Genomic DNA, 13741 nt, shown 5'->3' with positions numbered 1-13741 from the left:
TGGCTGGGGGAACCCGGCCAGATGGGCGGGGTATAAATAATAAATTATTATTATTATTATTAACCAATATATGAGATAGATGCATGACATGCAAAGCAAGATATGCCAAGCCTTTATTTGTTGTAATTGTAATTATTTGTCGTTAGGCGGGTCAATTATAAATGGATTGTAATCAATGAAATGTAATAGCGATGTTTATTTTTGTATTATTGTAACTATTTGTTTTATTACTGTGGAATTTCCAAAAGAAAGCATTTGTAAAAATTAAAAGAAAAAATAATAATAAGTTGCATTACTGAAATAAATGCACTTTTTGACGATATTCTAATTTCCCGAGTTTCACCTGTAAGTTCTGTCCCACTGCTAGCTGAGAGACCTCTAGGCAACCCTGTATCTGATGCCTTGAATTCTAGGCTTAGGCCTACTTTGCATTTGTCTGGCTTTCTGAATGCTACAACTGCTCTGCACAAGACCAGCCTTGGCATGACTGCAATATCTGCCCTGCTTAAGTGTATTTCAAATAGGCTTCACCATGCAGTAACTGATTGGTCCCCCAAAAGACACATAACAAAATATTTGCAGATGAAGCAGCTGCTCTATTGCTGAGTTCCAGGGTCCAGAGAGACCATGGCCGTGGCATCAGGTGTGACTGTCTTTTACTTAAAGAACAACTGCGGCTGAGAGAGCAGCAAATGGCTGCTATAAGGGATTTGAAACAAAGCGTTCTGACTAATAAACTGAAAACGAAACAAAATCAAATACAGATGGTGGACAGGTTGGATCAAGTAGCTGCTAAGGGAACATTTCACTTAAGTTGGTTACTGCTTACTATTCCAAGTAGGTTGGTGATAGGACTTCTAGATGAAAAGAATGTGCTTTTTCACTGACGACTGGTCTCCATCCTCACACACCAAAGTTTACCATCTGAACTCTTCTCCCATTGCTATTTCGCATCACTAAATCATCTTCTGTCCTTCACCAGAGCACAAAGCAGGGCATGATAGTAAACAGATCATAACTATTTCCTTTTAAAAAATAAGTATGTGGAATAGAGTGTTTAACCATATAATGGATCTGATCTCCATTGAGCTACCACTCAAATCCATTCTTTAGCAATGGTTTGGGTAGGTCAATATAGGCAACAGAGAGGGGGGAGGGATGCAACACCCTGACATTTTCTTTTTACTCAGTCAAGGTCTTAGACACACCTGAGTGTTTATTATTCAGTTTAAAGGACATGTTCAAAAACACGATTGCCTAACATACGTTGTAATATGTAACAATTCAAAATGAACCTCACCAGTTTAAAATGTGAAATGGCAGACTTCACAGCGCATTTCACTATGATGTTCATGCCCTTCCAAATGTGCCCTAGAGATACTTTGCAATTGTCATTCACATAGAAACTTAATTTTTTTAGAAACCTGGAGGACAGTGCTGAAACCAGAAGTATGTCAAGATCAAAAAGTAAATGGGGACTTGTGTCTACCAGGAAACTTTCTGTCTCTTGAAAATGTGAAATATGTTGGAGTATATCTGCATATTATGTAACTGAGGCCCAAACATTTCACACTGAGCTCTTGATTGAAATTCAAGCTCTTATTTGAATGATAAAATATCATCTATACAATGCCTCTTCTCAGTGTGCAATGTTTGTTTTCTGTGTTGTAGGGCTGTCAGATGTCTGGATTGTTCTGGACATAGCCAGGATTCGCCCATCAAAAATGGTGTCCGGGTAGAATTTTCAAAAAGCGGCAAAAACCTGTGTGTATGGCAGCCCATATTGGAAATGTTGATTTTTGGATATTTTGCCAAAACAAACAAACAAACAAACAATCAAACCCCAAAACTCCCACCCCAAAAGCTTTGGTGTCCACATTTTGAAATATGGCAACCCTCTGTGTTGGAAAGATCACTTTATATCATCTTCCAGGAAACAAGTTTTCAAGAACATAAAGAGCTCACCAAATATACTTGCCAAGAAAGAGAAAAACAAGTGTGTCACAAAAACAAAACATGTTTTAGGAAGTTCTCTCTTCTATAGAGTGTCTTTGCACTCAGAGATTCTGCCTGCAAAGTTGAGCTTGGGAAGCCCACTGTAGACACACACACACATTACACCTTTTTTTTTAAAAAAAAAAGAGACAGAGAAGTCTAGCCTGAACTAACATTCATTGATTTCCATAGAGTTGGACATGTAATCAAGACACCCAGTTTCATTTCCTATTATTGCTGGAGGGAGAGTGCATAGATTTCATTTTTGATTAATATTCTCATCAACTTGTATTTTCTTTATTTCTATTTGGTATTCCGTTGCTTTCTAAAGGGTCATTTGTAAAATGTATTTGCTGTATTACTATTCTGCAAGCTCTCAAATGAGATCTCTCTATATACGAACTTTATACACAAACTATATTATCTATCTCTACTAAAACCACAGCACTGTATGACATTTGCAGTTCTAGTATGCAACATTCAGATATTGAAAGTAAGAGGAAAAATAGATGACATCAAACATCAGCTGCTACTTAGCACCACCAACAGTATCCTGGACAAAAAGATTTAAACAGTGAACTGACCAGATGGATGTTGTTTAGAAAAGGGGTTTTGCAGCATGTTACTTGGAATGATTACTTCGAAATCAGACTCAGCACATGCCCATTATGCAAAGGACGGATTTCATTTGGGAAAATTCTTTCCCCCACATCAACAGGTCACAAGAACCAGGTTCAGTGTGGTCTTGAAGGGTGGAGAGAAGCAGTGAACAAATGTTAAGCACCCTGAGCATTGGACTGGCGAGCACTGGATTACCCATAAAAAAACTTGCCAGAGGGAACTTGAGAGTGAGATGCCTCCTTGGCAGTTTCACTGACTCCAAAATGGGTGGGTTATACAAATCTCTCAGGTATGTTGGAAATGAAGAAGAGGGCCTGGTATAGCACTGACCCAGTGTTTACAGCCAGACAAGTGTTTCCCATCCCAAGTGACTGGGAGGAAGGGTGGTTCCTAGTATTTTGGTAACAAGGACACTTGCACCAAGTCTAGAGCGGCTGTCTTTCAACTAAATAAAATGCTACAGATCATCCATGTAAATCAATAAGCTTGTGACTCATAGTTCCACACATTTATTGCCTAGTCCTTTCATTCCAGGATGTGTAGAAACAATGCTATACATTGCATGTGTGTCGCCATCAACACCTGGCTAACCCGCACACAACAACCCCCCCCCCCATTCAAAAGGAGCATATTACAGATCTGAATCAGTGTTGCAGTTCACATGCATGACTGGTTTAAATGTGTAGAACTTGCCCCCTCCTCCTCCTTCACCCATCTTTTTGAAAATAATATACTGAAATCTACTGCCTGTTTGGGATAGCTATCTGCAATATAGGGGAGCAGATAAGGAGCAGAAAACCACAAATTTATTCCCTGCAGCTTTTTTGGGGGGGGGCAAATAAGAAATGAGAGAGGAAATAGCATCTTATTTTTCCTATTTTGCCTTTCTTATTTTCAATGAACTATCTATGATAAAAGGACCTCCAGCCATATACTTTTTTCCCCAGAATTGAGAAACAAATGACATAAAACAAGCAGTTCAAGGCAAAGGGGGGGGGGGCTTTTAATAATCTCTATTGTTCTATTATTTACCTGTCAATTTTATGGCTTGTAAAGTATGAGATTTAGGCCTTAGAAACCTGCTCTCCTTGAAGAGTAATGCATTGGAGAGGGTACCATATCAAGACCTCAACAAACCTTTTACTGAAAAAATAGAATTCTCAGGAGGCAAACACATTTCTCTCTGTGATGATGCAAGTTTATATACCGTGAACCTTATTCTGCCTCCCCCCCCCCACATGACTGGAAATGCCATCAAACATGAACTTTCTTCCTATCCTCAACCTACAAATAGCAAGCATGCAAAGGTCTTATAAGACCCCCCCCCAATACTCAGTAAACTTCCTGGCCAACCCCCAGCAGCCTCAAATTTAGCAGTAATGGGCACACAGCTGTATGTTGTAGGCCTGCTCTATGTGATTGGAAACCCAAGAAGGCTTCTCCATGGCAGAAATGCTGTGCTTCACGGAGGTTGGAAAACATTTGAGATATGCCGAATTACACTTAGTACTTCACTGGTAATATTAGATTTGCCTGCAGGAAGAAGAATGGTACTATTTCAGTTACTATTAATTGGCCTTTTGTTTTCAGGCTAAATGCAATTTCCTCGCAATGCAATGATGGGCTGATAGGGTGGTTTCGGCACCTACATAATAAACTAGAAGTAAATCATTGCCACATATTCTCTTCCGACACAGAACACCCCTCCCCCCTCCCCGGAGAATCTGGGAAACTGTCCTAAAAGGATGAAAAAAATATGTCTGGTAGCAAAATGCCTTCCTTACTGAGATTCCACTTCAGGCCTGTTGTTGTGACACAGTCGCAAGAGTTCCCAATGGGAATGAGGCCGCACCAGTTGCCTTCTAGTCCTGTGTTTACACGTAGTTTGTGTTTTCCCTGTAACACAGAAAGAACTTGGGTTTAGTGTCCACTGATCAGGAAGCATATGATTATGTAAACAACACACTTTTAAGCACAAAAGAAGCTACAGATTGAGGCACATCACTGTCGTTAAATTGTGATGTGGAACACCATGTGCCTAACACTGCAAATCCATGCAAATTCGTTTGGTAGAAATCCCTCTTAAACTCAACCAAGAGATGATTAGGGTCAAAGTGATGCCTGGGTTCCTCCCAATAGAACATGACATGTTCAGTTGATTCCATCTAAACTCTTAATGGGGTCTGGAGACATGGCTGCCACCAGATTTATTTATTTGATTTCTTATTCACCTTTCACTGTAAGTTTCCAGGGGCAGCAACAACGATATCAGCATACAAGTCAAACAGTGCATACAATTACAAAAGCAAGGAAACCAGTTCCTAACAAATGCAGCACATTACCGATTAAACAAAACAGAAGAGGTAGGTCCCACAAAAATACTTTTAACTGTTAAAGGCCAGAGTAAAGCGTGGCGGGGGGGGGGTCCTCTTGGTAGCAGTTCATCAGGGATGACAACTCCCCGTGGTTTCAGATAGGTGCTAAACAGCATGAGGACAAGACGGAGCCCTGAGAGATGCCACAGGACAATTCCTATGGCAATAAACAGTGCTTACCCCCACTACTTTCTGAAAATGGCCCTGGAGGTCAGTGTTGAAACACAGAAGCATCGTGTTTCCAACTCTCCAGAAGGATAATGTGGTCAACGGTGTTGGAAGCGGCAGAAGCAGACTTAGGGCAACATGACTGGCTTTGCTGCACAGGGCGCTGAACTGAGCAGAATGGAAGGCAAGAGGCTGGGAGGGGGACACACACCAAATTTTGGCCTTGTACAGGATGTGCTGAAATTTGAAAGACAAAAAAAACCCCTGCTAATAGCCACCATAGCTAATTGGAATCACTAGATTAAGTGGTAGAATAGCTATGAATTTCCATGCCCAGGGCAGGGGGGGTGAGACAATGGGGAGGGCTCTTGTCTTCATGCTAGTGCTGTGTTGAACCTTTCACTCCCTTTATTCTTAGCAATCTGAGAGAGTAGAGGCTGGGGAGGAGAAATTTGAAGGAATTTTGCGTTAGGGTGCACATATGCACTGTTGAAAAATGACTGATGAGTCTGCTTCTCACCGCAACATGCTTAAAATGCCCCGCATAAATGTACAGTGGTATGGGGCTCTTTATACACACAGGCTTTCTTCGTTGCAACACTACCTAGACTGCAATGTTGCATGGTCACATGGGCATCCTAGGAAGTGTGCAAAAAAAGAAGAAGACCGTGTGTGAAGAACCCTGTGCCACAATGTGGGGCAAGGCAGTAAGAAAAAGGACCCACAAGACTACTGGGGAAAAAACCATTGAGATTTTCACCCTACTTGTGAAAGAGGTAGGAAAAAACCCAGTGGTTTTTCCATGAAAACAGTGGGCAGACTTGGGTACAGCTCTGCTTGTGAGCTTTCCAGAAGAACCTGGCTGGACTCAAGGAAGCCCCGATCTGATCCAGGAGGCCATTTCTTATGTTTTCTTACTTATAGGTTCCACAAAATCTTAGGTTTACAAATATTTATAAACTCAGCCCGGAAGGATCAGTACAATGGATGTCAAATGAGGTCATATAAACAGCATTTTAAAATTCTCCAGGGTTTGAGAAAATACTGTCTATGCCTTTTAAAAATATATCTTAATTTATGGCTGCAATAGAAATCCCTTGTATGACTTAAAATATAGGAAAATTACTAGTTTTTACTGTGCATTTTAGGACAATCCCTTTGGGGTGATAATGAGTTGTAATGGAGTGGAAAGCTGACGAGAGTTTGTTATTTCTGTTAGTTTTTGCTTAGAGTTTGTAAGCTTGTGAGTTCACGGGAAACCGGAGGTACCTCTGAAGCAGAAATTATTGTGAACAATGATGCAATGTAAGCTGAAATTATAACCTTATACTGTATCTTTTAAGGGCTGCACCACTGCTCAATTTGCTTGCCACCCCACAGCTATTGCCACCCCTTAGAGCTTCAATTCCCCACCCCATTCAACTACTAAGCTCACTTTTCACCTTCCCAATCCCATTTCTCAATTTGCCTCTTTTCTATTCTGAAGCCTTGCTTTGCACTACCGGTAATTTCACCTGCACACCCAGGTCCATGCCTCCTTCCCATATCCATGTGCCTCTTCTTCTGTGCAACCCCCCTGCACACAATCTACCCCCATGTTAACCTCCTGCATCTTCCTCCTCCAGCTGCTAAGCACCCAGTTCACCTTCCGCCCATTTACGAAGCCCTCACTCCTGTTTTATGCCCATTGTTGTCCTGCTTACACTGGGAATGGCAGGGCCTCAGGCACATTAGGTGCACTGAAGCCAAAGGTCTTGATGTTGCCACATGCTTGTCCTGTGAATCTTACCTTCCTAGAACAATTACCTTCCTAGAACAATTTTGCCACCTGCAGTAAGGCAAAGTATATGGGGATATAGCTGCAATCCTATGCACGCTTACATGTGTTCTTATAGTTAAGCATCACTGAGCTAACTGGAGTTTACTTTTACATACTGTAAGCATGCATAGGATTGCGTAGCTATTAACTGCAAAGGAGATGAATTTATCTGACCCCATCCATACCAAGATGCATATCTCTCACCAAAGTTGTACACAATTATCAATTGTATTGTTTAATATTTCTTTTAATACATCAGTGGCCATGTGATGATTTTGGTTTATAAATTTTATTATTTAATGTTTCAACTGGTATATTAAAGTGTTTCCATAGCTTTGTGCTGATTAGGTCATGTTTTGATAATGTAAATGTTCTAAGTTTTGTACCAAATTTGTATATATTTTACTGAATGACATTGTTTACATTGCAGCAGCCTTTGGCTATGAGCAATAAACTTGATACCAAGGCATAGGATTGCGGTGCAACAGCACACCATGGAAACCAGTGCAGCATAGTTCTGTGCCACACAAGCTCATATTTGACTGCTTGAAAGTGCGTCGAAGTTCAGCAGATCTTATTCATTAGCAAGTGAGTTTTGGATTGCAGCTGGAAAGTTCCTGGTTTCAATCTTATGTCGATCACATACACATACAGTATCTATTTTTATGTTTTTATTTTGTAAACTGCCCTGTGATCTTTGGATGAAGGGCAGTATAGAAATGTAATAATGATGATGATGAAATACAAATTGGGTTGCTTTAGTATGAAGTGCTGGGAGTAGGGGAGAGAAAGTTATATAAATCCTAAGCATCATTTTTAAGCAGCATACCAAAAAAGCCACTGAGGTGCTGTTCTGAAAATTTCTCTGTTTTGGCTATTCTGAGAAAGTCCAAATTTGCTGAAGAGGGAGCAACAACAACAGTTGCCTACAAAATACACACACATGCTTGGTGACATTTGTTACATAACTTGAGATACTCTTTCTGTTTCACAGTGACTCTGACTGCTAAAAAAGAAGAGAATGACAGAATACTCATTTCTAAAGTCACCGGAAGAAAAGGTTAGCAAGTAATTAGCACATATCTTAGTATTTTAAATAATAAATTTAGTAAAAATTATTCAGGATTTTAAAATGTTAACAAGCAAGGGCAATGCCAGCCGAGAGCTGAAGAAGATACCAGGGTTATCTTTTGCATAATAAACTACAGTGTTCAAAAGCAGAGGCCCAACACACCTTCTACAGTTTCTAGGATCCATCAAGCAAAACCTTCAAATGATATTAGCTACATAGGAACCCATTTTAGACTGCAAGGGTGCAAAGAGAGGCATTTTCAGTCTCCCACTTAACTCCTTGTTGTAATCAACTCACAAAAGTCCAAGGATGAACTCTTTTCAAAGTATTGCTAAGGCAAGCTGCTTTGTGGGTCAGAGATAAATCAGCAAGAGCTGTAGACATTCTTTTTTTAAAAAACCAACAAAGTGGGGGGGGGGATACAAAATGGAATCCTGCACATGATGTCATTGGTAACAAATATGTATGTTACTGTTATTGGCATATGTAACGAAGTTCCACCAAACGGCAGAAAAGATTTGCGTTTTCAGTACCTTTCAACACCATTCAACCTGTGTGTAAACTTATCAGATATAGTAATCTTCCATAAATTATTGTGCCAAGACATAATATTTAAATCATGCGGCAATTTCCATTTCTGGGCAATCAGTAGCCTGGTGGCCATTGACCAAAAAGTTAACAGTTCTCTGGGTTTGATATCCACATTTGAATCCTTATGGACAGATAGCAGCGACAGGATCCCCAATATGTTAGCAATTTATCATTGATAGTCCTTCACTACTAGACACTCCTACTAAAGGTGGTACTAAGTGTTCAGGAGCCCAGAGACTTGCCAACAGTCTCAGCCAGAAGTTATATGTGATAGCTGAACCAGAATTATATACCACTGACAATACACTTTAATTGTATTCTCCCTCATATGCTTTAAAAATGGATCTTGCTGGTTTCCTAGTCTATAGATTTTTTCCATGTTTCAGCATCTATTTCACATTCCACATCTGCCTCCCATATCTTATAAGAGCCTCAAATCTAGTTAGGGACCTAGAGAAAAATCTCATGGGTGATTTCTCATGAAGTAAACAGGATAGCAGAAATAGTGAAATGCAGTAAGGAGGGGCATCACACTTGCAATGAAGAAAATTGGTAGACTGTAGCTCAATTGACTACAGTGCAATTGTACCAGTAGTCTGCAGTCTAGATTCACCCCTGCAGTAGTGTTGATTTAATATCTCAGGGAGTCACAGGTAAGTCAGGATACAGTGGAGCAGAAGCACTTCCAGGTTTTAACATTAAAAGCAAAACAATACCCATTGCCAAGGTGGCTAATTATTCCCTTTTATGCTTTAGTTGCTGAGATACCACCACCAAAACCTGAATAGAGCGTTAACATTTTTTCTTCCGGAGCCAAGTCTGACCATGCTTTAATTAATGTAACTGCTGATAAAAATCATGTTATATAATGTGATTCCATTGATTTTTGTCTTATTAAACCATTTTTGAAAAACTGATCAATCAGAAAAATTGATTCAGTTCTTTTTCCGTTTTCATTTCATCGCTGGTGATGGAAAATAAAGATCAATTTTTAAGTTCAGCCTTTTGAGGAAAACATCTAAACGTGTGTGCGCGTTTTTTTTTAAAAAAAAGCATTTTAACCAAAACAAGACTGAGCTTTTCATAGGATTTTGTTCATATAACTTCATTTTTATGCTTTGCTCACATTAACGTATAGTTTTGATTAGAAAGCCTGAAGGAATAGGAGTTATTCATTGAAAGTGGCTTTTGTGACTAGCAAATTTGTATAGGGGTTAGACTGAGAAACAGCCATGTGGCAATGGAAGCAAGGCTTTAATTCATAACTTATTCACCACGCTGTGGCACAAAGTTGAATGAGAAAAAATGTCTTTGGAGGTTTTCTTCATAAGGATATATCTGAATTTCATCTTTTCTACACAGGTCACCCCCTCTCCCATTTCATTACATACATGGGACTTGGAAGCACCACTATGAATATAAATATTGAATATTCTTATGGCAAGCCCATACCCTTTCACAGACCATGTGGGGGACTCACAAGACTGAATGCTGTTCCATACGCCACCATCCCCAGTGGCTGCATATAGAAAACTAGATGCCAAGTGATTGGATAGACCAGAATTCTACTCTTGACATCTAGTTTTCTGTATAGAGGGAATTGTTTGCATGGAGGAGCATTCAATCCTATGAGCTCTGGAGAGTGAGACAAACCATGAGCCCTTATCAGCTTTCATGCCATGCCAAACCATGTTTTAGCTTACAGCAGTGCAGCTGGAGGAGGACCAGGAGAGGAGTGCATTAGTCACAATGTCCTCTCTAGAAACCTTGTGTGAATCAGTCCAAACTGAATGAAATGGGCCATTGTCGTTCAACGCCTTTATAAATGACTTGGATGAAGGAACTCAAGAGATGCTTATCAAATTTTCAGATGACACCAAACTGGGAGGGGTAGCTAATGCCACAGAAGACAAATCAGGATTCAATATGACTTTAACAGATTGGAGAACTGGGCCAAAACTAAGAAAACGAATTTCAATAGGAACAAATGTTAGGTTCTACACTTAGACTCGAAGATCTACTGTCTTGGGCCCAGTCTTATTCAACATCTTTATAAACGACTTGGATGATGGGCTTGAGGGCATCCTGAGCAAGTTTGCAGATGACACCAAATTGGGAGGGGTGGCTAATACCCCAGAGGACAGGATCACACTTCAAAATGACCTTAAAAGATTAGAGAACTGGGCCAAAGCAAACAAGATGAGTTTTAACAGGGAGAAATGTAAAGTACTACACTTGGGCAAGAAAAATGAAAGGCACAAATAAAGGATGGGCGACACCTGGCTTGAGAGCTGTACATGTGAAAAGGATCTAGGAGTCTCAGTAGACCACAAGCTTAACATGAGTCAACAGTGTGATGTTGTAGCAATAAAAGCTTATGCTATGCTAGGGTGCATCAACAGAAGTATGGTGTGCAGAGGAGGGTAACCAAGATGATCAAGGGCTGCCACATGGAAGATGGAGCAAGACTAAAATTTGTTTTGGATTTCAAATTACTTAGAAATCAGCCCTGATAATATTTATAGCATTTAGAAACAGAGAATCATAGAGTTGGAAGAGACCACAAGGGCCATCCAGTCCAACCCCCTGCCAAGCAGGAAACTCCATCAAAGCATTCTTGACATATGCCTGTCAAGCCTCTGCTTAAAGACCTCCAAAGAAGGAGACTCCACCACACTCCTTGGCAGCAAATTCCACTGCCGAACAGCTCTTACTGTCAGGAAGTTCTTCCTAATGTTTTACTTTCAAGTAAGAAAATGCAGTATCAGGAACTTTCAGCACAGTCATATAAGACCCCTTGTAATTTTAAGTCATATATTTCAACAATAATGGAATAGGATGCTTGGGGAGAAATCACAACTATGTCAAATGTCTCTGACCCTACTATATTCATAGTGACTTCCTGCTGGATGTATTATAGTAGCTCAAGCAGAGACCATTTTCTCAAAATGCACAAGCCTCCTAAAGCAGAATCTGTTTCTTTCTGGCATCTCATTTATCATCATAACCATAATGCTGATTAATTATCCCTACAGAATTAGACTGCAATATCAGAAGATCACCAAAGGCTATTAGAAATTATTTTGTGATCCAGCACAAGGAAACAAAACAAAGCAGAACGGATTACACAAGAGCAAGTCCCGCAGTCATACAAAATCTCAGAAAAGAATTGTAGATGAAGCTGATTTCTTGAGTCCATTTCATTTTTGTCCTCTCACTACAAAGGGTGATATGGGGATACAAATTAAAGCACAGCAAAGAAAGAATTAATCCTGAACACTTATAGAAATCTCAATTCTCCAAGTGAGGATCCAAAATGGAACCAACTACTGTACAAACAAGAGAGAAGTAGCAACAGGCTTGGAGTTTTGCCGAATTCTTTAGGAATAAAAATCACAAGAGGAGGGGAAATCCAAAAGTGTCTCAAAGAGGACTGAGCATGCTCAGTGGGCACAGAATGTTGACTTGTTTTTTGTGGGTGGGTGGGAATGGAACAGGATAGCATAGAGGCAGGCATGACTAGCTGGAAACCGGAACAGGATTTCCCCAAATTACAGGATTTTGTTCTAGGACTCACATGCATATGGCTACTTCTCATTGAGGCCAGTGTCTGGACTGCACCAGTTAAGAAAGCAGGTGGGGACTCAAGAACTAAGCAACATTTGTGCCCAGCCAGAAGATCTTTGCTATCTCATCTTTTCCTTTGATGAATCAGTTAAGTGGAACTGATGTATTGTAGAACAGCTGCTACTATGTCTTATCAGGTCCCCTTGGTTTTGCAGTCCCAGGCAGTCAGCAAAAGCAAAAGGTCCTCCATGCATGACTGCAGCAGCTGTGTTTGGCTCTGTGGGTCACAGGCTGCACTCCTCCTTTTAGTTCCATCCCTTGAGAGGTGGAAAATGTAAAGCTAGCTTTTGTGTAGTTTGTTTCCTTTTGAAGAAATGAAGTACAGTGACTTTTTCCATACCTAAAACATATTTGACTTATTTACAAATGAGCAAATTACAAAGAAATGGCAGGAGTGCAAAAATATCATCCTCCCAAAACTACAGATTTAGCTTCCTTTGGCTTCTGAGCCAAAACTTGCATGTCAACCCTCCTTTTCACAGAGTTTTGTTTCTGAACAGAGCTGGGCTGAAGTCTTTGCTCTTATCTAGAGGTCACAATTTTGGCCTGGTATCTCACAACTGTCAATCCCCACCCCACCATATGAAATTTGATATAGTGTAGTGCTGTAAGCAGACTGATAACTTGAGGCTTTCTAGACATATTGCTCAAAACGTGGTAAATTTTTTGTTAGGCTATACCATTTTACATTGGAGGTACAGGAATCACGACCAAATAGTCTCCCCCACCAACTTAATGGGAGGCTTTTAATGTTTAATAGATTGTTTTATTTCATTTTTCTGTTGTAAGCTGCCCAGAGTGGCTGGGGAAACCCAGCCAGATGGGTGGGGTATAAATAATAAATTATTATTATTATTATTATTATTATTATTATTATTATTATTATCCCAAATCCCACATACAGTAAACTTGATGGTCAGATAAATGGTAAGCTAGACTGTGCGTGATGGTTTGGATATGGTAAAAGCTTCAGTTTTCAATCAAGCAGCTACCCACCTTAAATCTAATGTAGATCCAAAAATTGTTTCATACTGTGACGAGCTGTTTGTCTTGGGAGCCTGTTGGAATTGGACCTTAGAAAGCTTTTCAAATTGCTCAGATGAAAGCCTACTCAATGTGTGGTGAGCGTTTCCCCACTTTGTCATATTCTACTGCATAAGCAAGGAAAACCCTCAAAATGTGTACTGCACATGCAGGTGATCTTTGTCCCCCTAAGTCCCAGAAAGAGACATTCTCTTTGATGGAATTCATAATGTGCTCATCCATTTAGACTATTTTTTTTGTAAAAAAGCAGAATTATGTGGTACCACCACTAATAATAATAATCATGGCTACTTCTGAATGATGAAAATTATCATTAATACTGGAATTGCAGTTCATACAACCCACGCCTTTTTATGCCTGAAATTCCGATGATGATGATGATGATGATGATAATAATAATAATAATAATTTATTTATACCCTGCCCATT

At 39.9% G+C, this 13741-nt stretch overlaps 1 protein-coding gene across 6 annotated transcripts in view; it reads right to left on the bottom strand.

Moving 5' to 3' along the window:
* The window catches only part of TPK1 (thiamin pyrophosphokinase 1), a 207881-nt gene that overhangs the window by 42530 nt on the left and 151610 nt on the right, over positions 1 to 13741 (bottom strand). For all 6 annotated transcript variants that reach the window (XR_009558356.1, XM_035101357.2, XM_060280546.1 and 3 more), the window contains one exon: positions 4401 to 4512. Coding sequence is in view for 5 of the 6 variants with exons in the window: in XM_035101357.2 (XP_034957248.2) it covers positions 4401 to 4512 (112 nt within the window). In the remaining variant the exon portion in view is untranslated. The remainder of the gene's footprint in view (positions 1 to 4400; positions 4513 to 13741) is intronic.

This window comes from Zootoca vivipara, chromosome 12 (assembly GCF_963506605.1).
Source record: "Zootoca vivipara chromosome 12, rZooViv1.1, whole genome shotgun sequence".
NCBI lineage: Eukaryota > Metazoa > Chordata > Lepidosauria > Squamata > Lacertidae > Zootoca > Zootoca vivipara.
The sequence above is the reverse complement of the archived record's forward strand: the minus strand, read 5'-3'. Positions and strand labels throughout refer to the sequence as shown.